At 42.5% G+C, this 27,069-nt stretch overlaps 1 protein-coding gene across 6 annotated transcripts; it reads left to right on the forward strand.

Annotated features, from left to right (window-relative positions):
• The first annotated feature begins 225 nt into the window (after window positions 1-225).
• LOC105034349 (uncharacterized) lies at window positions 226-27,069 on the forward strand. Of its 6 annotated transcripts, none has more exons than XM_073249145.1 (4): window positions 226-478; window positions 1,000-1,072; window positions 4,152-4,448; window positions 25,811-27,069. In XM_073249145.1, exons 3-4 carry the CDS (start codon window positions 4,330-4,332, stop codon window positions 26,859-26,861), a joined length of 1,170 nt encoding a protein of 389 aa, XP_073105246.1. In that variant the 5' UTR covers window positions 226-478; window positions 1,000-1,072; window positions 4,152-4,329; the 3' UTR covers window positions 26,862-27,069. The 6 variants fall into 6 exon arrangements, with proteins under 6 accessions (XP_073105246.1, XP_073105248.1, XP_073105249.1 ...); XM_073249147.1 differs by lacking the exon at window positions 4,152-4,448 and adding an exon at window positions 7,968-8,028; XM_073249148.1 differs by lacking the exon at window positions 4,152-4,448 and having other exon boundaries at window positions 1,000-1,068.

Consider the following 27,069-nt stretch of genomic DNA (forward strand, 5'->3'; position numbering starts at 1 on the left):
ACATTGTAAATACCCAATTTAAAAAAAAAAAGAAGTGAAATTCGGATCCCGGATGCGTGTATTAATAAATTATATCATCACAAGAGCAATTTAGATTTGGCGTCGATAGCGCAACGTCAAATGATGAGAGACCAACATCACGAAGATGTGCAAATGGACGGTTGGATTAAATTGATCGGAAGGAAAAAGTCGGCCCCGTGTCGTCACTATGGCGCAACCAACACAGACCTTGACCCCCGAGTCCATTTTCGAGCGCTTTACCCTCTCCGACTCCGGCCTCCTGCGATATAACTACGTGGCCTTCCGCCATCCAAGGCGTCTTCTCTCTATATCCGCCCCGTCCCCGGCGAGAGCGCGAGCGAGCAAGGGCGACGAACACTTCTCCGCCCTCGCGTCCCCTGCGAACCGTACGATCCCCACCACCAAACCCTAGCCGTCCTCCGATTTCCAGAGATTGCCCCGCCCTCGCTCCCGCCAGGTTTGTGCCTCGCCTTACCCATCTCTCTATTTTTACTCTTTTTTGGTCTTCGGATTTTTCGTGGATGGACGGGGACTCTGTTTTTGGTCTTCGGATGTTTCGTGGATGGACGGGGGCTCGCGACCACCCGTCCGGTAAAATCCCTTCGTTTCTTTCCCACCTTTTCCTTTCACTCTTTTTTCTCTTTCTTTTATTTTCTTTTATCATCATCATCATTATTTATTGATTTATTTTTGGGTGGGGGGCGGGATCTAGATCTAGGAACTGGATGCTGTGAGATGCTTTGGTCGTAAGGGCATGTGGGTGTCCTTTTCTTAAATTGTTTTTTTATTTGTTATTTTTATGTGTTTGATTGTTCTGTTAGAGAGATCCTATCGGGGTTTCCGGTTGATTACCTGCTCATGTGCGAGCTTCTTTGATAAGTAGGTCTGATGGGTTTTCTTTATTTATTCCTTCAACTCTGTCGTTGGAAGCAAAGCAAGTCCTTTTTATACAAGTCTCTTCCTTTCCCTTCTGTCTAGCTATTGGTGCTGACGGTTGTCAGAGATCTGGAATTTCCATCGACTTTGAAGAGCAACGACTTCCTTGAGGCAGGTAAAGCCACAATCGCCATGAGAAATTTGGTGATTTTGTTTGAAAGTTTCTTTCTTTCTTTGTTTCTTTTCCTTTTTTTTGTTTGTTTTGGTTGTTTGCATTAGGAACAAAGGATGGAAGGAAAGGGTTGTTGGGATAAGAAAGAAAGACAGGAAAAGGTAAACGTGGATCATTTTGTGAGAATTGTGGCATCCTGTTTCGCTGTTATGCTGTAGAAAGTAAGATGGTCGGTGCTTATTTCCATTTTTAATCATCTTGTCAGCACCGTACTAGATGCCACCATGAAATGTTTGTTATTTGGGAACCATGATCTGCTCTTATGAACGGCGGAGATATATTATTGGTCTTTTGGCTTTAGAGTGATATTATGCAAATTATTTTTGGCTGTTCTTTCTGGTCGTTTTCATTCATTTTCTCTTCAACAAAGTAGAAGTTCAAGAGATTCAGGTTTGTTGATAGATATCTTGAACTCAGCCTTGATATGTGGTTACAATCGAGAAGCTATTGTTGAGAAAGCTCTGGGCTATGGCTATAGCTAATGAGGTTCCATGAAATGTTGATATCTGGCTTTGATATTTTAATATGATCTATGACTCAACATTGAGATTTTCTTCAACAACTCTTTACTCTTGGGATTTGGATGTTAACTATTTGGTGTGTAAGTTTATGGAAGATTGTCTGCATGGTATGCTCTTGGAGTAACATCAAGATAAAATTTATATAGGATGAGAAGTGTAAGTTTGTGGATGATTGATACATGAAATGGGCTTAATCTATGGTTGCATGAGCTGCTAATGATAGATGTAGGGTTGTTGAGAAGGAATGGAAGCCAAGTGGTTAGTGAAATGCGCCCAAAGGGAGTAGAACATGATTGACAAGAGGGAAAGATATAGAAGAAGGAAGCACTGTTGACAGCATGAAGCATCTATATGTGATTACTATTACCACACCAATATGCTGTAGAAATTAGAGATTGAGGATTGGTTGTTTATAAATTGATTGGCTTTACAGCTGTATATTGGCTGTCAATTTGGACTAAAAGTAACCAGACTTAGTGTTACTCTTGTTGGTTTATTGTTTCATGTCGATCTGGATTGTTCTGTTGACTTCAGCTGTCATGCTGGTCACTTGAAACATCTTTGCCAGGTGCTTTCTACTTGTTGAAGTAATTCAAAAAAAATCTACTGAAAAATGACATTAGCAATTCTGTGGTGTTATTATTTATTATCTACTTTTTGAATTTACCCTTATGTTATCTTTCAGTGATTTGCCTAGCTTTGCAAGATTAAATGTGAGAAACTAATAGCTTGATCTGCACGAGGCAGCGTATGATTTTTCTTTTTTTCCATGTTAAGAATGCTGCATCTTCTTGGGCCTTATTATTGATCTTCTGTTTGTTGCAAGGTTAACACTGCATTTATCCTTTTGTCATTTAGTCATGAAATGGAAATGATGCTTCATGATTAAAGAGCCAATTATTATCTTTGGGTATACTTTCATGATGTTTCTCAAAAATCCTTAGAAGCCTTAGGTAGCCTTCTTCCAATTAAATGTCTTCTGCTGTACTCCTGTTATTGGTAAATCCGAAGGAAGAAGAAACAAATTTACATTTCCTAGGAGTAGCCATCAATTTCTCATCATTTTATATTTTGATCCAGCTATTATGGATTAGCAAACCATTCAGAAACTACTTGTTTTCATTGTAACTCTGGTTTGTAATGAACACAAGGTTATGATGTTGTTGGGTGGTGCTAAAATTTGGTCTCTTACATCTTGTAAACACAATATATTAACAAGCAATACTAAGTGCACTTTTGGCTGCATATAAGTGGCGGAAGCATAAATACCCCGCATTGGCTACTTCGGACCTTCCGCCTTCGAAGCCATCAAAGTTGGTTTATAGTTGTAATTTTCTGAACTGAAGAAAAGTCCTGAATTGGCTGAGATGCACTTTTGTGGTAATATCAAGCGCTAAACAGCCCAAAGTGATGACTTCTTTTGGGAGAAGTCCACTTTGGGCACCCACTTCTAGGCAACCAAACATTCCTAAAGAGCAAGTGTGAAGGCTTTGATAATTAGTCAATGGTAGGTATCTTTTGTTTATTCTTAATTTGCCGGCAATCATGTATACCTCCTTTAACACCACAGGAAATTCTTGCATTGATTTCCTTTGGAAAGCTCCCTTGATGAAGATGTTGAATGGTCGATCAACTCTGCACTACTAGTTTTGGTGTAATAGGAAATCAAGCTTTTGTCGATTTGTACCTAGATTAGAATGAGTGAATTATATGTATAACACATCATGTTTAAAGGGTTGAGTTGTATGGACAGCTAGATGGCATCCAAGTTTCTTATCAATTGTTAGAGGGTTTGCTTGCTAAATTAGTATGATGTTCCATGTCTATGTGGTCTTGATTGCATAGGTATTTTGCAATGTCAATTTTGTTACTTTCGTCATTATCATTTTTACTTGATCCATAGAATATATGCTAGTAGATGGTGTAATTTGGGAGGTGGTTCTCATATTATGTCATGTGAAATTCTTGGTCAAGCTTTACTATTAAATAATTATGGTAAGTTTAAGTAGTTTAAGTATTTGTCGGTTGTTTGCTACTTTCCAACTTTATCATTATTTTTAATTTCTCCATTCATTGGGTTGTTTAAATGGGATTTTCGACCATTGTTATTTTCTGTTATATCCACCTTTCCAAGATTCTTAAGATCTCCTGTATTTTGCTACTTCTAAATCATTGCTTTGAATTAACTCTTTTTGAACCACTGAAAAATAGATGTAAAAGCAATGCACAATCATAAGCCACAAGTGATATGCATCAGTACTCTAGAACCTTAGAGTACTAGGAACTCAGAATACTTTGAAATTCTAGCATTGGTTGGCTCCTTAGCAAAGAATGGCCACAATATTCACCGAGTTTTTGAAAGATTCATTTATATTTCTGATCACCAGGCATGCCAAATTATTATGTGATCAATTCATTAATTTACAAATGTATCACGAATAAATCATGAAATTCATGGTATATGTGCATGAATCATGACTTACTGATCACTGCCACTGTAGGGCATCACTTGAAGTGGATGGAAATGAATCTGTGGCCACGATCATTCTTTGAGCACCGAGACAGGCTGTGTGCATAAGAGAAAGTGGCTGTTGGGATTTGACTTATGGGGTGCCAAAAATATAATATATTTTTTTAAAGGAAAACTGAAAGTCCAACATATCTCCAACTTTTCTACTTATGTTCTTCTTGTGTACCATTGTTCTACTCCTTTTCTTTTCATCCTACCATAGGCCATGGCCACATTGCACCTTCAAATGGGCACAAACAGCCTTCTGTTCTCAGCGGTCATCTTCAAGGTTCCTCCCCAACCTTATGAAGACTTATTTTTTTTTTTATCATTTTTGAAATATTTTGATCTTCTCCTGAACGTTTCCCAAGTTTGCTGGTTTTATCTGAATTCAGAACTTCTCAACCTTGTTGAATTGTTCCTGAACACTGAACTTGTGACTTTGTAGTAAAGTACTATTTGCACATTGAGTTCTGCACTGGAATTTTCCTAGCTATTGTAGTATTGTATCATAAAAATCGCTATTTTTAAGCTGAATTCCAACTTGTGTTTGTGGATTCCGTGCATGTAATTGGAGAACTTGTAGTCTGCTTAAAGTTCACTATGTGGTCGGGAGAGAGGAAGAGCACATATGTCTTTTATTGTAATAATGAGTTTTCATTGATGTCCAATACCAGTGCCTAATTTGTTCCCTCTTAGATGGCCTCTTTCAACTCCTGCATAGTAGACAAAGTCACCTATGAAATATAGATTTGTCCCAATTATGTATTACTGTTGCTTCTTGTATGATCCTGCATTTGCCTTCACCCCATAAAAATTGCTCCCTGAACTTGTCTACAGAATCTGAACCCTTGTTACCTCAAGTACCACATGTCTATCAAAAGAAGCATTGCAACAGGCCTCACAATGCAAAAAGCATTTCTCGATACATCTGTCCCTGAAAGTCAGTCACCTTTAGCTGCACCTGCTGCCTTACTGATGCATGGATACATTCTTTATAGGTTGTTTACTATCATATGCCATCTTGTCATCAACTCCATATGCGTTAGTTGCATGTGAAGGCTTTGCTGGCTTCATACTTTTGTTCTGATCCTCACTAGTCATTTTCTTTATCTGCCATGTGGCTTCAAGATGTTTGAAGCATCCAGCTAGATGTATAAGTGCTAAATCATGATGTTGAGTCTTTCAATTATATATCGGCCATGGTATTTTCATTAGGGGTGGTAGTCAGGGCGGGTCATAAATGGGTTGGGTCAGATGTGGATTGGATCAAAAAAAGTCCAAACTTGAACTTGACATGTTTATTAAACATGTTATATTTTGAAACCCAAACCTATGCTATTTAATAAACAGATAACCTGACAGATTCATTTAACTTGTTTAATAAATAGGTAATCCATTTGTAATCCAACCCAGCCTGTTTAATCTATTAATCTAAGGGTCTTGGGCATAGATCATGGATTAGGGTTTGGGGCACCAGGAAAAAAAAACTTAGAACTTAGATGAGAGAGATGAACATGTGATGGAGAAGACGAGGGTCCAGTTGCCATGGGAAGGCGTAGAGAAGGGTTGATTTGTCGCAAGGGTGGCATGGGGAGGAAGGAGTGGCTGGTGCTCCGGCGGGGTGTGGGGCCATATCCAGAGTTCTGGTAGCAGGAGGTGATGGATGGTCGGTGGAGGGCGATGGTGGACAATCGGTGACAAGGACCGGCCAGCATTAAAGCAAAGGAAGAATAATCGAAAAAAGAGGGAATTGGAGCTTTCCTCTTTGTTTTTGGCCATTTGCCGTTCACTAATGGCCATGATCTTGTTGGAATAGGTCATAGGGAGGCTGGGCGACCTGACTTTGTGTTTGGCATCAGGGGGTGGCAGCACTGGTGGTCGGAAAAAGGGAATAAAAACTTGGAAAAACAGGAGATAAATAGTGTTTTTTGTTTTTTAGTAGGTTTTCGACGAAACCAACGGTTGTCGGTGGTGCTTAAGGTCATGGGAAGAAAGAGAAGAGAGCGGAGGTGGGATCGGGGCTCTATTTCGACTCGACAGTATCTTAGCTTTGATTTCTAGTGGGTGCAAGAATTGGAAGTCGTGAACTAAAATGGGAGAAAGAGAGAGGAGAACTTGATGATCTCTGGTGGAGGATCATGGAAGGGGGATGGGGGGGCCTACTTATAGAGAGCCTTGGGGTCCTAGTTGCCTTGGGACTTTGGCTCTTCCCCAAATTAATAGGAGAAGAAGACTCCCATACCAGTTTTTTTCTTTTCTTTTTCTTTTTTTTTTTTCAGGTGGGTTTTGGGCCAATTTGATGATGGGCCGATCCATCACAACCCCACCCTATGGCTTTGGAGGGCACTATTAGGCCAATTATAGATGCTCGCATGAGCAGGAGGGGAAGTTGATCAAAGTCTAGGAGGATAGCCATCAGATCTTCTTGCAAGGCAGGTCGAAGCTTTGACTACTGGATGGAGTCTAACTACGGATGAGATGGCTGCATGTAAGGCAGTAGTTGACAAGGGGTGGACTGCCTCTTAAGCTGCCGTTTAGTTGACCCTTAGAATATCGCTATTTCAATGACCTCTGAGAATGATGGTAATGGAGAGATGGGGGTGCATAGGCTTCTTAGACTGTTGTTGGTCACTAAATACTGGTAGGTGCATAACTAGCTTGCTGCATTTAAGACACCAGTATCATGGGGATGTATTTCTGCAGGCCTTTTAACATGCTTCTTTCCCTATCCCAATCCTCCTGGAGATTCATTGTGCATTTGGGTGTGGGATGTTGGAAACTATCATCAGCATGGCTTAGCAGTGTGAAATAATGGCTGAGTGGTGCACTTTGCAGAGATTGGTACTTGGTGTCCTGGGCCTTTTCCCAAATCACTTCTTACTTGGTTACCCCCAATCACCATCTTGTGCAATGCGCATGGTAATGCTGCTCCAAAGGGGTGTTTGTGTCCTTATATGTGGGAGGGACCTCGCCTGTCAGAGGGATAGGCATGTTGATGTCTTTTTGTTGTGGAAGACTTGTGCTGTCGTAGCAAAGGTTCTGTATGTTGTAGAGGCTTTCTACTATAATAAATAAAGCTATCACTTACCCAAAAAGTGGAATTCCTATATTGCCCAGCCAACAGGAATTAGTTCTACTTGTACTTAAATAAAAAGATGTGATAAGATCTGCTTATGATGCTAGGGAGGTGTTGAACTTGGACTAAAAACTCAGAGGACGGGTATGTCGGCACAACCAATTGTTGCGTCTTCCTTGTGTCATACGTGCTGTAGTGATGTTTCTATCTCATCACATTCGGTTATGCTGACATATCCTTCTTCCTTTGAGTTTTCAGTTGAAGTTCCACACCTCCCCGGCATCAATATTTCTTTTTGTGTATCCTAAAAATGTCATTGGTAGTTTAAACAATGGAATAAAAGCTTTTGTCATTAAACTTGGAATAAAAGCTTTAGTCGCTAAACTTAGCATTCTGTGAGCCAGAATCATAGCGTGTCCTAGTTTATTGTTTTCAGCTTTATGTTAGTTATGCTTAATGTATAGGCAGGTGCATTATGCAAGCAGATAGACAAATAGATGACCATAATGTCATGACCTTAATAAAAAGTTTACTGTTTTCTTGAGGTTAATGACTGCAATTGTACTAGACATATTACCAAAGTATCAGAAAATATCAGATTATGAACTTGACAGTTTTAGAAATCCATCTCTTCTACATAGTTGAACATATTCATAAGGTTGACATTTGCAATTGCATTATGCATCTTAATCAGAAGTATCTGATGGTTTAATACAATTTATTACATAGGGTCACAAATATATTGGTGCTCTTGCAGTGGCTCATAATGAGTATTGGCTACAATGTTCTGGTTTGTTAACTATCTCTAAGTCTTTATAATCTCTATCATTTCTGTGCAAATGTTGTGAAAGAAGGTCCATTATTTATCTTTTCTACTAAAGTTCAATAAAATTATATTTTAAATTAGAATTTTTTGTCTATTACAAAATCCTTTTATTTAAGCAACAACTGGAACTAAATTTTATTTGATTAGCAGTGATTTGGGGGAATAACATTGTTATTTTTTTTTGTTATATTTTGTTTTATAATCAATAGAAGCCATATTTACTTCAAATCCCCATGATCTAAACTTTGTCAATTATGGTAATTATAACCATTGTTATAATGTCAGTAGCAGTTCTAAGGTGGTCTATTATAGTGGTATATTGATATTGCTAAACCTCTCCCCCCCCCCCCCCCCCCCCCCCCGACCCCCCCCCCCCCAAAAAAAAAGAACTTTATATGAATAAAACGTGATAGTCACTGAAAGGAACATTGTTTTGACATTCAATATTCTATTATATGATTAGTATATGCTTTTAGCGTATAACAGTGGACCTACTTTGTTGTAGCATGACATAATAACCAACAAATGACAATTTTTCTTATAAAATATACAACAATATCAATTAATTTTCTGAAAAGATGCTTAATAATAAAGTGAAATTCAGGAACTCTACAACATGATAAATGATTAACAAAAGTGAATATAAAAAAAACTAGTCAAGAGTTTCTTAACCTGATATGCTATAATACAGGTACCATATCAGTGTATGAATGTGATAATCTGAGTGGTAATTACCAATCCAACATGCCTTGTCTGATGCCTTATCCACTCCAAAAGATGTTCAGACTTTATACATCATAGGCCATCTAGGCCTGGATGGGTTGTTTTAATCACCTTGCCTAATTCTTGACTCATCTACATCATCTCAGAGAAACCCTTCACTCAATCATTATTTTGGTTAACCTTTTTCTTGAATTTTGTCTATCAGTTAATGGAACTTGAGTAATATAGCCATACCCATGATTAAGCAAAATAGTTGATCCAACTTTAGGAAGATGCTCGCAGATAATTCCATTTCTATAACAAAAATATGAAATTAGGATTCATGATGCTAGATGGTAAATCCTAATCTTCTTAAGTTAGGTAGTTCAGAAGATTATCACATTTACTGAAGAAAGAATATTTTGTGAATGAGGATTCATAGCGTTTAACTTTAGTTGGAACAACGCTTAGTCCTTATGGTTTATGGTTGTCTTTGAGGCTGTCACAGCTATCTTATGACTAGTTCTTGAGCTAATCATATTGATGCCTTACAATGAACAAATGACATGGATCTTATTGTGCTTCCGCAAACATATTTACTTTATTCGATGGTTATAAACAAATCTTCGTTTTTTGCCTTTTATTTTTCCTTTTGATTGTCACATGGATTATTCATTTGTTCATTTCAAGTTCAAAATGGATCAGCATCTTTATGGTTTGAAGGGATTGACAAGGTGTTGTAAGATGGAAACTTAAGATCTTAAGTTTCATGACTTGTTGGACCTCGGGTCGTTTGGATGCTCATTGACAATTTACATTGTCAAATTCTATATCAAGCTGTAGGCAGTTAATCCATCTTGTTATAGTTGTACCTATCATAGTTACATACATATCATGTGCAAACTTGTTGCCATGTTAGGTTATTCATGGTTGCTATCTTGAATTCCTGTGGGTGTTCAACTATCATGATGTCTTGTATCTAGGTAACTTTGGGGAAGGGAAAAGTTGATTGACTTATTAGAGCCAAAGCTTAGGAGAAAATTCGTAGATGTTATTTGGATGGCATGCAAGTCTTCGGTGGGCACCAAGAGTATAACAACTTTATGTGTGCATGTGTATCTAGGCTTTATTGTCAAATCCTTAGAATGAAAAGTTGTCTATTTTTGATAGCATGTCAGTCATTGGTGAATCTTCTACATTACCATAAAATCATTATGTTTGCATCTATTGATAGTGATATATCGTCAAGCTTATTTGATTCTGTGAAGGAGTATTTGTTCTTGGAAATATTGGAAAACCAAGGACCATAGTGTGCTGAATCATCCCAAGCCTTATCGTCAAACTTCTTAGAATTAGAAGTTTTTGAGATCCACTTCTGGTAGTATGTCAGTTATTGGTAAACCTGCTACATTACCATAAAATCATTTTATTTGCATCTACTGATAGTGCTTCATCGTTCGGCTTGTTTGATTTTGTAAACTTTGAAATGTTGGAAAACCAAGTACCAATGTGTGCTAAATCATCCTGAACCAGGCGATTTGGCACATACTGAATTGTACCATCCAAGAACCAGACAATTTAGCCAATTAAAATGGTTTGTTATAATAAAACCCCTCGAACTGCATTTGCTCTCTATGACTCTCTCTCTCTCTCTCTCTCTCCCCTCTTTGTTGAATCCTAACCGACAGTGTCACCTTCCATTGATTGTGACACTAACACTGTCGCCCTCGATCAACGTAGAGGCCAACACCAATGCTGTGGCCCCAATCGACACTACCATTGCCTTGATTGGTGTTGATGCATTTTGTTATGGGAGGATACCACGCTCGACCTCGACCTTTTTTCTTTTTAGACCACCATTGAGCACCCATTTTGGTTTCCTAAAATGAGGATCGGGCGGCTACAAAGGAATCAGCCCAGTGCCTCGGCCATATAACGACAACATGGTTTTATACTGACCTCATGGTCGAATCTGAGCTGATGACTCAGACGAACTTGAGGCGTTGGACTGTTACAAGGAAAAATGTGGGCTGATGGTAGCTTCCCCAAATTTCGGGCGGTTATAAGGGAACGTGGCACGTAAGTAAATACCACTTATTGCCCGCTACCCATGATTGTATCGTAGAACTTAATTCTCCATGGCAGTTATCGGTTAATAAGGTAATGTAATTCTCCTTTTGCCATAAAAAGGGGCACAAAGGAACCTCTAATAAGGTCTCTAGAACTCTAAAAAATCAGAAACACCCACTTGCTCTCTCTTCCTCTCATTGTTTTCAAAGCTCCGACTAACTTAAGCATCGGAAGGTCCTCCATCGGAGAAATTTTGGTGGCTGGATTTCTTTTTTAGGATCTAGGAGCTATCAACCATCCTCGAATCTTCATCGACCAATCGAGCTCTAGATCTGTCCTGCTTTGACCACAACTCTTTTTGTCTCGTTTCGGAGTCTTTGCAGCAACAGATTGATATTAGAAAAAGGGGTACTTAACAAATAGAGGGAAGAGAACTATGGTGAAGATCAGAGTGCACAAAAACTCGACTGCCTCCCATCGACAGTCATCTCGACGTACCCTGGATGGTGTCGTGCGAGCGTCCGTCCCAGAGGGACCTACGCTTTAGATCTGTCCTGCTTTGACCACAACTCTTTTTGTTTTGTTCCGGAGTCTTTGCAGCAACAGATTGATATTAGAAGAAGGGGTACTTAACAAATAGAGGGAAGAGAAGTATGGTGAAGATCAGAGTGCACAAAAACTCGACTGCCTCCCATCGACAGTCATCTCGACGTACCCTGGATGGTGTCGTGCGAGCGTCCGTCCCAGAGGGACCTACGCAACCACCTATGATGGCAGATCTGCAATAATTAGATGACCTGGTCCATTAGGTCTAGGCTTTGACCAATGCCATGTAGCAGCTTCAACAGGCCTTAAGCAGCGGCAATCCCAATAACCTATTCATCAGGTGGCTTGTGTCGTACGCCATGTAGCAGCTTCAACAGGCCTTGAGCAGCGGCAATCCCAATAACCTATTCATCAGGTGGCTCCCTCTCGACACAAGCCATTGGATCAGCCATCGAAGTCTTGAGGCGGCATCTTGGGGCCCACATCATTCCGCCTCTGTCGTACAATAATCACCATCCTATCGAGGCTTAAGAAAGGAGCAATGTCAGTGCTCCCCCGCTTTCTTTGGCGGTGATTCAACCTCATGCTACTCTACATGCCTTGAGAAATCTCGCCGAAAGGTAGATCTCGAGCAAAAGGTATGAGAGGTTAAATGTTGTCTGGGCAAAGTGCAAACGGGGAGCTAGAGGTATGACGACGAGCTTAGCTTCAACTCCCGACCCCCCTTTTCTCGCACCATTCTATAGGAACCAATATCGGGTTGGTTCAAGATGTTGCAGATAGAGTCGTATGTCTCTTTGGATCCTCTTGATCACTTGGAGGGCTATAAAGTCCTCATGATGCTTTAGGATGCTTTCGACTCCCTTTCCCAGCCACTCTTAAGAAGGCGGCATGTGTGGTATTCCAGATTTCAATCGGAGTTCATTTATTCATTCAAACAACTCGGAAGACTATTTATTGCCCACTTTGGCAATAATTGAGCCAACTAAAAAATTTTGACAGTCTTTTCTCGATTCAGTAGGAAGAGGGTGAATCTCTGTACAACTACATGGCGCATTTTAATACGGTCACATTAGAGGTGCACAATTTTGATGAATCGATGGCGATATCGATGCTCAAGCGAGGACTTTGAAACGAGTTCCTCATCTTCTCCCACAACAAGACATTCTTGAGGGATTATGTCGATCTACTAGAGCGGGCTCGGTAGTATGCATAGGTGGAAGAGGCCCGAACCGCACGCAAGCAACCTGAAGGGAGGACTCCCAACAAAAAGCGGGGATGGGAGGATCCATGCATGATCTGAACTAAAGGAGAATCCTTATGACGAGCAAAAAGTCTTCAGTCGAGGAGTCCACCTTGGCGGTTTCATAACTATGCTCCTCTGACCGCTTCACGAGCCCAAATCTTGATGGAGATCAAAAGTCAGGGATATCTCCATCGACCTTCATTGATGAAGTCTCCATCCATAGAGAATAGGCGGAAGTATTTGCTGCTTCCATGCAGATCACAGCCATGATACTGAGGATTGCTTTCAACTGATAGATGAAATCGAATCCATGATTCGGAGAGGCTACCTCGGGGAGTATGTTCGTGAATGTGAGGAGCATGCGAACAAGGAGCCACCTTGGCACCAGTCCAAAGAGAAAAACAATGGATCAATAGCTGGTGTCATCAACATGATCTCGGATTTAGGCAGCGGTAGGGGAGTTGAAGACCAAGCTGAGGGCTCAAAGAGACGATGGATCAGGAAAGTTGCTTCTTTTTCTGATGATGATATTCAAGTTCAAACTCATGATGATGCTATCGTCGTATCACTAATGATAGCTAATTATGATGTAAAAAGAATTTTAATAGACAATAGAAGCTCTGTCAATGTGTTGTTTTATGTTGCATTTCGATGGATGAGATTGTCGACTGATCAATTAAAGAAAGTTAATACCTCTTTGGTCGGATTCTTTGGGGATTTTATAGTGGTTGAAGGTGAGATCACTCTGCCAGTAATTGCTAGGATAGAGCCTCGACAAAAGATTGTTCAGCTTAGTCGTCGTTCAAGTGCCTTCGGCTTACAACACAATTCTCGGACGATCTGATTGGAGTGTGGTTCGAGCGATTGTTTCCACATCATCTGTTCGTCAGATTGTCGATTTTAAATGGGGTGGGAGAAATCCAAGACCAAATGCTCGTCCAGCAATGCTTGCAACCATCAAAGAAAAACAATCAATAGAGACTATCGATTGAAGATCACAAAGCTAAGTTTGAAGAATCCCGAGGAGAACCAGCTGAGCGACTTGTCAGTCTCCTTTGGAGAAGATCCGAACCGAACGATTCAGATCGGTTTTCAGCTGACACTCGACAACAAGGACTGACTAATGGTGTGTTTACAGGCCAATAAGGACATCTTTGTCTGGTTGGTGTTAGACATGGTAGGTATTCCTTCTGACATAATAGTCCATATATGAAATATTGATCTCGAGTGACGATTGATGCAGCAGAAAAAGAGAAGCTTCATCGTGCAGTGACTAGCAATTGAAGAAGTTGACAAACTCTTGACTGCAGGATTCATCCAAGAAGTCCATTGTCCAGTATGGCTTGCCAACGTCGTCATAGTCAAGAAAGTCAACGGTAAGTGGAGGATCTTTATGGACTATATGGATCTCAATAAAGCATGGTTGAAAGATAGCTTTTTTCTTGAGGATTGATCAATTTGGGGATGCTATCTTGGGACACTAGTTGCTAAGCTTCATGGATGCCTTTTCGGGATCCAACCAGATTCAGATGGCTTCTGAGGACGACGAGATGGCATTCATAATCGATAAAGGTTTGTACTGTTACAAAATAATGCCTTTTGGGTTAAAGAATGCATATATCATATATCAATGTTTTATCAACAAGATGTTCAAGCGTCTGATTGGATGCAACATGGAAGTCTATATCGATGATATATCAGTGAAGTGTTAAGGCCGATCAATACATGGCCTACCTAAAAGAAGCTTTTGGTGAGTTGAGGCGGCACCAAATGAAGTTCAACTTGAATAAATGTCTTCGGAGTCGTCTTGAAAAAACTTTTGCAATCACGGTGACTCAGCGAGGGATAAAAGCCAATTCGAAGAAGGTTTGAGCATTGCAAGACATGAAGCATCTAAGCACCAAAAAAGATATACGATATCTGATGGGTCGGGTGGCGGCTCTCAGTTGATTTATTTCGAGATCGGTTGAGAAGTACTTCCCCTTCTTCAGGGTCTTAAGGCAGATGAAGACTTTCAAGTGGTCGGATGAATGCCGAGCTGCTTTCGAAGAGCTCAAGCAATACCTTGGGTCCCCTTCGCTCCTCTGCAAACTGACGGAAGGTGAGGAATTGCTGATGTACTTATCTATCTCATCCGAATGCTATTAGTTGGATTTTGATTTGAGAAGATGCGGATTCTCAGAAGCCGATCTATTATACAAGCAAAATTCTTCGAGATGCGGAAACTAGATACTCCAGGGTTGAGAAGATGATTTATGCGCTCATCACTTCTGTGCGGCGTCTTTGACCATATTTTTAAGCCCATTCGATTGTTGTCTTAACTGATCAACCTTTAAAGGCGATTCTTCAAAGATCAGGCACCTCCGGGTGTATGGTGAAGTGGGAATTGAGCTTAGAGAATTTGATGTCAGCTTTCATCCTCGACCTACAATGAAAGTCCAAATGTTGGTTGATTTCCTCATGGAATGTACTATTTTCGATTAGGAACCATCTTTGGTACAACCCAAGGAAAATGGAGGAGTGCCATGATGGGTTTTACACGTCGATGGAGCCTCAAACTCATAAGGATGTGGAGCGGGCTCATTCTCGCCAGTCTGGAAGTTGTGACGAAATATGCTCTTCGGTTCGACTTCAAAGCTTCTAACAATAAGGCCGAATATAGGGTCCTAATCGTTAGGCTTCATCTTGCTAAAGAACTCGGGGTGGACCTCAAAGTCTTCACTAACTCGCAACTTGTCGTCGATCAGGTCCGAAAAAAATATGAAGCTTGAGATCTCATAATGGCCAAATATTTGCAGAAGCTTAGAGTGATGTCCATGGCTTTTCAGACTTTGGAAGTCCAATAGATATTAAGATTGGAGAACGTCTGAGCTGATGCCTTGTCTCACCTCGTCATCTCGGGATTGTTCGACTACAATAAAAGAGTCTTTGTTGAGCATCTGTAAAACCAAGTATCGAAGAACCTGCAGTACTGTAGGTCGAATATAAGCCGAGTTAGATGGACACTATTATCATCTATTTAGTCAAGGATAACCTACCAGCCAATCTTATAGAGAGGCTCAAAGGATCTAGCGTAATTTCTATAGTACATCTACATAGAAGGAAGGTTTTACAAGAAGTCATTCTCACTACCCCTACTCTGTTACCTATGACCATCCGAGGCGTATTATGCTTTTTGGGAGGTCCATGAAGGAATTTACAACAACCACTTGTGGGGGTGGATCTCTAGTCTACAAAATCATCCGATAAGGATATTATTCGTCGACCCTACAACAAGATCAGTCGAGCTTGTCAAAAAGTGCGAACAGTGCCAAAGATTCGCTTACATTCAACGGAGGCTGGCTGCTCAGCTTGTGCTGATCACAACATTCTAGTCTTTTGCTATATGGGGAATTGATGTCCTCAAACCATTTTTGCAAGCGATTAGTCAAAAAAATTTTTGATTGTTGCGATTGATTACTTCATCAAATGGGTCAAAGCTGAGTCCTTGGCATAGATTTTCAAAAGGAAGGTTCAAGAAATCGATCATCTGTCGGTTCGGACTCCCACAAGCAATTATCATGGACAATGAGCATCAATTTGACAATGCAATGTTCAAGAATTTTTGTTCGGAACTCTACATCGACCACAAACTCACCTCGATTAGCCATCCGCATTTAATAGGGAAGCCGAAGTGACCAATCATACAATCTTGCAAGGATTAAAGATCAGGCTCGACTGGGCGAAGAGACTGTGGGCTGAGGAGCTCTATAACGTTCTTTGGACATATCGGATGATACCTCGGGCACGGACCCGAGAAACATTTTTCAACCTCGCTTTCGGGGCTGAAGCAGTTATTCCTGTCGAAATCGGAATGCCATCGATCAGGGTGGAATACCATGATGAGTAGGAAAATCTTGGTTGGTTTCGGACAAACCTAGTTCTGTCGGAAGAAACAAGGGAGCAAGCTTGGTTTAGGATGGCTTCATATTAGCAATGGATAGCCTGCTACTACAATATTCGAGTCTAGACAGATCTTCCGACTTGGCGACCTTATCCTTCGACGCATCGAAGTTTCCAAACTCACAGAACGAGGCAAGGATCCTATAGGGTTGCCAAGGTCATCAGATCTGAGGCTTATAAAATTGTAAACCTTGACGGCACCCCATTTCTCAGACTTGGAACATCGAGAACCTGAGAATGTATGATTAGTAAGATCTATGATCATTCTTCTTTTCAAAATGTGTATAGGTTTTGCTTGAAAACGACTAAGTCATGTGAGGACGAACTTGTTTGACAAATCCCCCTGAATATCATCAAGGGATCCTCAGATAATTACCAAATAGAAAAATCGACTGAGGGATATTCAAACATTACTTTGAACCTTGATGATTTGATTGGATCGAATCGATCCCTTGGAGATATCTCGGCTTTGGCTGAGACTTCTAAATTAGTGTTCTCGGCTAGATGTTGACGATGAGGAGATAACCCAAGTTAGGACCTTCGTAAGATTATGCATCGGAAGTATTCTGATCACATATCAGATGATCGAACACGAACGACGCGATCGACTTAGCAAAATTCTTTGTCAAGAATTGTCTTCGGATCAAACCTTGGATAAAGTGGTCTCAATCAGAGATACGACCTCGGATCACTATGAGCTAGTTCGGACAGACAATAAAATCTACTTTGGATTTTTGCCAAGGGCATTGGCCTTGGATTACTATCCGAGCTGATGATCTTTACTTCACACCAGCTCGGTCAATTTATTTAGGACATAGTCAAAACAAAGAACAAATGGGATAAGAAGTAAAGTTCATTTCATTACTTTAAAAGTTCATTACAAAAGATCAAAAGCAAAAAATACAAGTCAAGGATCTTCGGTGTCTTCAGTTGAGGCCTTGGTAGGCTGCTCGACCACGACTGCGGTAACGAAATCGGCTGCAACAGCTATGTTCTCGATCGTGGGCTCAGTAGTGGGCATGGTTGTAGGCTGCAACAGCTATGTTCTCGATCCTCCTTGACCTCGTCCTTGCTGGCGTCAGGGTCGAGCTGATTGATGTCGACTTCGAGAAACAATCGGGCAACCTGAGCCTTGCAAACCAGGAATCTGTACATGTACGCGACTGTAGACCCCTTCGCGACCTCAATCTTAAATGCCAGTGAAGCTTTGAAGTCATCAACAGCCTTCAACTTCACTTCGGCTATCACCTTCGACTTTTCGGTCTCGACAAGCTTCACCTTGTCTTAGGCAGCTTTAATTGCTGCCTCACTGAGCTCCAAGGCCTCCTCAAGTTAGGTAATCTTCCGCTGTCGCATCTTAGTGTCACCGTGCTCCATAGCTACGAAGCCTTCAAGTGTCCCGATCCTCTCCTAAGTCACCAGGAGTTCGAATTTGGTCCAGGATGCCTCCTCCTCGGCCATCTTCTTGGCCTTCTCAACTGCCTTTTTGGCCTTCTCAATAATTTTCATCTAGGCCTTAGCAGCTTGGAGTTTTTCCTCTAAGTTTTTGTTTCATCCGGTTGAATCCGATGAGACCTTCATCGAGGACTGTGACGTCATGAATCAGCTGCAATAAAGAACAAGTTAGCGACCTTAGAAGTTTGAAGAATAAGAAACCGAGAAGAGGCAGAGGCAAAATCAAGAAGACCACCATATGGCGCGTTCACAACCTCATCAAGAGGATGAGATTTCTTCTCCGCCCAGTCGGATAGCAACACCAGCATTTTTATCAGCTCTTAGGCGAGTCGCTGATAATGAAGAGCAGAGTTGCCTCTTCGCACCTTTGTTAGCATGATGAATTTCTCCTTGGTCTTGTTCGAGGAGGGCCTTGCTTCTAGCCTTGCCAGCGGGGTCAGCACCACTAGAGAGTGGTAGCGATGCCAATTGAGATGGGGATAGAATCTGTCGAAGAGGCGACGGAGTCGAAGCTTGGACCAACTTCGGGGTAATTGGGAGCCACCCTCAGTGGAAGCACGACGACAACCTTAGGCGCATTGTTGATCTTTATAGAGTTGGTGCTCAAGGTCCTTGAGGATCGAGGAGTTGATGGGGTTGGAGGAGTTGATGAGGTTGGAGTAGAAGTCGTCGGCCTCAACTTCTGCTTCTTTTGATGAAGATTCTCTTGCGGATGAATCTGGCCTCTTTTTCAAGGCCGATTTTGTTGATTCCAAAATCAGCCTCATCGCTGCAAGATCGAAGAGAAGAGATCAATACAAAAGCTATACACAAGACGACATAATCTACTTAGTTAAAGGATTGACCGTACCCCGAGGAAGCGTCGGACTAATACTGACATCATGAAGCACCTGCTCGGTCACCAATTCTTTCAACTTCGGTATTTTGACATCGAGCAGAGTATGATAATCTTTATCCTCGAGAAGGATCTGCTTCTCTTTATTCAGAGAAAGATCCTCAGGTCCAGTTGAAGCCTCAGGGAAGATCCGAAGAAACAAAGAAGAAATGGCTTTTCTAACTGTGGATTGAAGAAGGGAGTCCTGTGATGAATTTACGTTTAGACCGGGGCGAAAAGTACCATCATTCTTTTTCATAGGGGTGTTTCTTCATGGTAAACATATCTCTGAAGAGCAAGCATCTCGAAGAGATATCAAGCTAATCACAAATAATTATGAAGATGATCATCCGAATGGAGTACGGAGTGATCTGGGTAGGAAGGACTTAATAGAAATCTAAAAGATTGCTAGCAAAAAATTGAAGAGGGGGATGAAGATCTGCTCAGTCTCCTCGTACAAGGTGACTCGATTGTCCAGAGCATTGGAGACACGTCCTTCCTGATTTGGAACTTTCAGTCGGAAAGATGACGAGATGGAATACTAAGATCGAAGCCTCCTAAGATTGACCTCGTTCATGCTCAACTCATTACTGTATCCTTAGAAATCTTCGAACCCCCGCACGTAACTATTTGAGCATGAGGGTCAGAGGACCGACGTACAGATGAGGAGCTAGCTTCAGTAGTGGTCCAAGGAATAACCTCATGATAGGACCATCGTGCACCTGTGTGGACCTGAGGAGATTTGCGACGGAGCCCTCTGCAAGAGTCCATGGCGATCCAGACTCTCTAAGGACAGTAAACATCATGCCTTAGATTGCTGCACACCAAGAATCCTGCAGTAGCGACATAATTTGCGTCTCCCCCGCTTTCAGGGATCTGGGATGCACCTCCAAATCTCTACTCCTAAGGCCCTAAGAATCAAGGCTAGGGACGTGATACCTTCGGGCTACCAGGTTCGGACAAAAATCATTAATGAGTTCTTGTTGGATTAGGATTCTATGGTAGCATCTTGCATCCTCCGCAGCCTTTCATTGTTATGCCTCTTGTCTTAATCCTTTAGGAATTTTTCTTACAGCAAAAGGTTTGGTCCCAGAGGGCTTGCAACCAACCCTCTCTTGACTAGTAGCAAGACCCCCCAAATCCCTGGACTTTAGGGCATTGAAACAGGGATCAAACGGCAGCATACCTTAGGACGACAAAACCTTTGTGCGGCAATCTACTTGTGCACGCCTCTCCCATCTTTTAGGAGTTTGTTGTGTGGCAAACAACCAGGTACTTGTGGCATGAAACCTCTTGGTTCTCAGCAGCAAGAAGCCTCAAAGATCTGGACTCTATGGTGTGGAGATCAGGGAGAACACTAGGTGCCAAACTATTTAGTGCCAACATCCTAGCGCTAAACCTCCACCTTGATATTGCTCGCCTCCCCTTTCGAAAGAGGGGGCATGCGTGAAGCTTCCTTCCACTGCCTAAGGTGGCGTGCTAACCAGAGGGAGGAATAGGGAGAAAAGCCGTATATTGATCTTTCTAACAAACTGTTATAATATATGGATTTGTATACCCTAGGTTTTCCACATAAACTAATAAATCTTAGCTCAAATTTTTTTTGGCTAATCTACATGAGATTGCGCTCATCCAAGCCTATGTACGTCCATGACTTGACCCAGTCTCACCCTTGGATCCAAACCCACCCAATATAAATTAGCCTTTTGAGGTCCAAAACTCCTGAATCTCAAGATCCTGAAGGCTGACAGCCTTCACTTTAGGACTTAAACCAGCCCTAGAACCTATGAGCTAACTCCATGGCTTAACCCATAACCTCCCAAGGTTTGGGAGCACCACACATGCGCCAACAATCTCCATCTTGGTGTTCTTAAGTCTTGGCAAATCTCGCATGATCCATCTGCACCAATCCTATCGTCGCATACCCTGACAGTATCCTGTGCAAATCCAACATCACTGCCAACCTTCTTCAGCTTCTGAGCACTCCCTTGGAGGTCTTTGGGATGACTTCTTCACCATTGATCGTTGCTTGCTCCTTGGCATCATCTTGAAAATTGTCGACTCCTTTTTGTTAGATAGCTACACCACTTGTCTTGGACTTTCCTGGAGAAATCGTAGCATTTCTATATCAGCACTCGCTGCATACCCTGACACGATCTCCTCAGAGCCATGCTGCTTTGAACTCGTGCCAAACTCCACCTGTGAAGCCATCTTTGCTCGGTGCTCCACTCTATCTGAAGTCCATCTGATGTCACAAAAAAATCTGAGGCCAACCACCCAACGCTGCATTGCTGGATCTGCCGCTGCACCTTGATCACTGTCATTGCCCCTTCGGACCTTCTGCACTCTGCGGATCCCTCCGAAGCCATCTCGGATACACCGCATCCCGTGGGTTTTTTGGAAACCCAAGAGCTCATCTAACTCTTCACCGATTGAATCTTAAGGAATTCCACCCTAGCACTTTATTCTCTTCTGCTCTTGCACCAATCGTCACTTTAGCTTTAGCTTGGAGTAACTGCAGTTCAAATCCTGTTCTGGACTCGGATCCACCTATCTCATCCCGAGGCTCGCCACAACCTCTTCACAGGTATTCAGATCCTTTCTTGTTGCAAACAATCTGTCTAACACTATCTTTCCAGAGTCATGGTTCTTTGGTATCCGCACATCCCGCATAGAATCATGCTGTGCATCACTGCTGCTGGTGCTAGAAACTGACTCCATCCTTGCATTCCTAGACTCTAAACTTGTGCCAAACCATCCACCTGTGGAGGTACCTCTGGTCAGTGCTCCACTTGAATCGCGACTTTTGGTGCCCCTGTAGAAGGCAAACCTGATCCAAGATCAGCTGTCCAATCCTGCCCTACTGGACCTCCTGCTGAACCTTCACCATCGCTGCTGCCGTTTTGGACCTTCCGCACACTGCGGACACCTATGAAACCACCAGAGGATCTTCTCCTCTTGAAACAACTGCGACACTCCGTGGATCAGCCATCTCCATTACTCCAAGGTTCTGCAAATCCATGCTCTGGGTGAACCGCTAAATGCATCCTGACTACGTCTTCCTGCATCGGAAGACTGTATAGTCGCTTCTTCAGCTCCACCTCGATCATTACCCTTTGGAGAATCTCTCCTCTAGCACACTAAACATGCTAATCACTCATCCATCAAACAGCCCTCTTGCTGCCTATCTTCCCAGAGAACCCTATCGTCTATCGTCACACCCTCCAGCCTTTCTTCCTCCAAGGTCGGATCCAATCGAAGTTGGATCAGAAAACCTACCACCCAAACCTTCCACCCTGGGAAATTTTTTTTTCTATCAAGCCTTTCAACCTCCATCTTCAACCCGCTGCTCTTGGTTGGACAAACCACAGCAAAAACAAAGATGGATCCAAGACATACCATGAAATAGGTGTGTGTAGATTTCAGCAAATAGCCTCCTATTGATGCCTCTTAATCCTCTTAGGATTAGATCGGCCCACAATTAAAATAGTAGATACGTCGTTAACACGAGAATTTATTGTTTTAATGTCAAAAATATTTGAAATTTGGGCGTTAAGAAACAGCTCGACGAACACGAGGCGTTTAGGATCTTTTGCAGCAGTTTTCTGGTTTCATTCTGTGTGACTTCTCTTTCATTTCCACGCTTCATCGGACTCTGATACCACTTCTTAAGACCGTCGTGCACCTGCGTGGATCTGAGGAGACCTGTGATGGAGCCCTCTACAGGAGTCCATGGCGATCCAGACTTTTTAAGAACAGCAAACACAATGCGCTAGATCGTTGCGCATCAAGAACCCTGTAGCAGCAATCTAGTTCGCGTCTCTCCCCTTGCAGAGACTTGGGACGCACCTTCAGTTCTGATCTTCTACTCTCAAGGCTCTAAGAATCAGGGCTAGGGACGTGATACCTTTGGGCTATCAGATCTGGATAGAAATCATTGATGAGGAGTCTTTGTTGGACTAGAACTCCATGGCAGCATCTTGCATCCTCCGCAGCCTTTCCTTGTTACGCCTCTTGTTTTAATCCTTTGGGGATTTTTCTTACAGCAAAAGACCTGATCCCAGAGGGCTTGCAACCCTCTCTTGACCAGTAGCAAGACCCCCCAAATCCCTGGACTTTAGGGCGTTGAAATAGGGGGATCAAACGGCAGCACACCTTAGGGTGACAAAACCTTTGTCCGGCAATCTACTTGTGCGCGCCTCCTCTCTTATCTTTTAGGAGTTTGTTGTGCGGAAAACAACCAGGTACTTATGGCGTGAAACCTCTTGGTTCTCAGTAGCAAGAAGCCTCAAAGATTTGGACTCTATGGCGTGGATATCAGGGAGAACACCAAGCGCCAAACTAGCTAGCGCTAACATCCTAGCACTAAACCTCCACCTTTATACCGCGCGCCCCCCCTTTCAGAAGAGGGGGCGCGTGTGAAGCTTCCTTCTTCCGCTACCTAGGGCGGCATGCAAACCAGAGAGAGGAATAGGGAGAAAAGTCGTATATTGATCTCTCTAGCAAACTATTACAATATATGGGTTTATATACCTTAGGGTTTCCACATGAACCCTAATAAACCCTAGCTCAAAAACTCTCTTGGCTAACCCACATGAGATTGTGCTCACTCAAGCTCATGTACATCCATGACTTGACCCAATCTCACCCTTGAATCCAAATCCGGCCCAATACAAATTAGACCATTGAGGCCTGAAACCTCCGAACCTCAAGACCTTGAAAGCTGACAACCTTCACCTTAGGATTCAAACTAACCTTAGAACCTATGAGCCAACTCCATGGCTCAACCCATGGCCTCTCAAGGTTTGGGAGCACCACACATGTGCCAACACCTCAAACCCAGCTCGAGGAGGAGATGGCTGAGAATTCCGATTGCCTCGACGACTTTCATCCCGAGCCTCACTGTCAGAAGACATTGGAGAAGCGAAAATAAAGGAGATATTACAAAAAAAGAAGACCTAAGGGGAAAATAAGCAAAAAAGATGACCAAAGTATGAAAAGACAAGAAAAGGAAGAAAGAGGAGCAACCAGGGAAAGGCTTGACGAAACAAAGGGGGTTGCCAACACTTGACAAGATGATGGCATCGACAGTGACGAGAAACTCTCCGATGGATCTGGCAGTAGAGCGGTGGCAGTAAATTCAACTGGCAAAAGAATGAAAAAGGAAAAATAGGAGGCCTATTTATGCTATTGTTCAACGGTCCACATCAAAGCCCTTGACCATCCGATGTTGCCATATGGCACAGATCGGAGCTGTCCAATCATGCGACTCTGCGTCATACCTCTTCCAGATCCGGCCACGTAAGCTGATCTATGAGAGATGACCAAGCCTATCAACATTGGACATGAGGCAAGACGCAATAGGCCCAAATGCAACCGTTGAATCCTGCCTTTTTTGGGTCATTATGCCACCCTACCTTGAGCTGCCCATCCCTCATAATTACGGCGAGGTTTGTGAAGCGATGCATTAATGCGACTTTGAAATCCTCTGTCTATTGCCTCGAATTGAGCAACCAGACTCTTGGATAGGTTAAAGATCGAGGCTAGAGCACGAGTTGAACAACTCATTAGGGGAAGGCCAAGGTCTTATCTCGATGACTACTACTTCCTCTGTCCAAAGTAGTCACTCGGGGCTTGAAAATTGGGGGAAGTATTATGGGAGGATACCGCCTTTCCTCTTCGGACCACCATCGAACATCCACTTCGATTCCCTTGAAATAAGGATTGGGCGGCTACAAAGGAATCAGCCCATTGCCTTGGCCATACGATAACGACATGGTCGGTTTTATACTGACCTTATGGTCGGATCCAAGCCGACGACTCATAAATGAACTTGAGGCATTGGACCATTACAAGGAAGAATGTGGGCTGATGGCAGCTCCCCCAAATTTTGGACGGTTACAAGGAAACGTAGCATGTAAGTAAATACCACTTACTGCCTACTACCCATGATGGTATCATGGAATTTAATTCTACGTGGTGCTTATCGATTAATAAGGCAACATACTTTCCTCTTTTTCTATAAAAAGGGGCACAAAGGATCCTCTAATAAGCTCTCTAGAAATCTGAAAAATCAAAAACATCCCCTCACTCTCTTCCTCTATTTCCAAAGCCTCGGCTAACTGAAGCATCGGAGAAATTTCGGTGACTGGACTTCTTTTTTAGGATTTGGGAGTTGTCAACCATCCTTGGATCTTCGCTGACCATCGAGCTCCAAATTGGTCCTGCTTTGACCACAGCCACTTTGCCTTGTCCCGAAGCCTTGCAGCAACACTTTTGATCGACACCATCCCCTCAGTCAACACCGATGTTGTTGATCGATGTGTCACCTTCGATTGATGCTGATGTTCTCCCCCTTCAGGTGTTCGAATCAGTAGTGCTCTTTTTTCATCTCTTCCCCCTCCCTCCTCTGTCTTTCTCTCCCCTTGGTTCTCCTTTTAGGGTTTGGATCAATGTTTCTCCCTCTCTCCTTTCTTCTCTAGATCCTTCGTCTCTGGTACATGTTGGCTTGGTACAATATGTACCAGTGCAAGCTTATTGCTGGCTGAAAGCTGGTATGACCCCTGGTATTGGTTCGGTGGAACTTGCCAAGTACCAAAAAGATTAACTGTGCATAACGGTGCAGTTAGTGTCTTATAGATGAACACTGCAATCTTGGTTATTTGGTAGGTTGAAACTTTATATGCTTGTTTGACATTGGTAGCTTGTAAACATGGCAGTACATTAACAGTATATGGCATAAAAGGTATGTTCAGATACTTCTACTCATTTTCTGATCACTTCTTTCGTTTTATCATCCATTAGCTTTGCCAGTTCTAGAATTTTTCTTTGTTGATGACTGATATTTCAACATGTAAAATATGAGCATACAATGGTTTCAGATTTAAATTGTTTATGGTTATTGTTCTCAGATATTGCTGTAAAATGGCGAGAAGTGCCAGGGGCCGTTGCAGACTTTCATCTCGTCAGCTTAGATGGACTCCATATCCTGTACCTTCACATTGCTGGAAGATTCCAGAAAAAGAAGGCAGCTCTAAGAAAACACCTTTGGCATTGGAGAAAAGGGACTGGGAAGATGCCACCTGCTCGGTTTGCATGGAATACCCACATAATGCTGTTCTTCTCCTCTGCTCATCCCATGACAAGGGTTGCCGCCCCTACATGTGTGGAACCAGCTACCGTCACTCTAACTGCCTAGATCAGTTCAAGAAGGCATACACTAAAGTGAAACCCACTCACGATGAGTCCACAGTGGACAGCCAGGGCCTTGGTTTCGCTATGTCTGGCTGGTCTGCAAGTCAGAAATCTGAGGTGATGGAGCTTGCATGCCCCTTATGCCGTGGACAGGTGAAGGGATGGACTGTGGTAGAAGCTGCACGTGAATATCTCAATAACAAGAAGAGAAGCTGCATGCAGGACAATTGCTCATTCATGGGAACATACAAAGAGCTCCACAAGCATGTGAGGTCTGAGCACCCTTCTGCAAAGCCTCGCAAGGTAGATCCTGTGCTTGAGCAGAAGTGGAGAACACTTGAGCTTGAGAGGGAGCGGGAAGATGTGATCAGTACAATAAGGTCATCAATGCCAAGGGCGGTGGTGTTTGGAGACTATGTGATAGATGTGAATAATAGTGACCTTGAACCTGATCATGAGCCTGGTGATGCGGATGGGGACTACGGGGGGAGTCGTGACATCAGTAGAAGTATCCTTTATTTTTTGTTGAGAGAGGGTACACGCCTAATGAGACTCAACAGGGAAAATGTGTTATCAGAGGGCGGGGAGGGTGGTGTTTATGCTTCTTCCCTGAATGGTGGTGGTGCAGATATTTTTGCTACTTATTCATCAGAAGGCGATGATGTCATAAGCCATGGGAGAGGCACTGGTACGCTGGGATCTGAGAGGCGGAGGCGACGGCGACGGCGCCGTAGAAGCCGTGATAGATCAGTGTTTGGTGCAAGCTGAAACAGAAACCTATGGTCATCAGCTATTAGGAACTTGAAAATGGAGGGTGGAGAAGTTGATTTGCAATACCTGGTTGCCAGATGTTTGTGAATTTCTTCATTAATTTACTGATTTTGGATCATGTAACAGATGAGTGAAAGGTTGCCTTTATCTTAGAGTTTGTGAAGAAATAAGATCAATACATGTCTCATGTGTCTCTTGTAGTGTA

Source organism: Elaeis guineensis, chromosome 15, assembly GCF_000442705.2.
Source record: "Elaeis guineensis isolate ETL-2024a chromosome 15, EG11, whole genome shotgun sequence".
NCBI lineage: Eukaryota > Viridiplantae > Streptophyta > Magnoliopsida > Arecales > Arecaceae > Elaeis > Elaeis guineensis.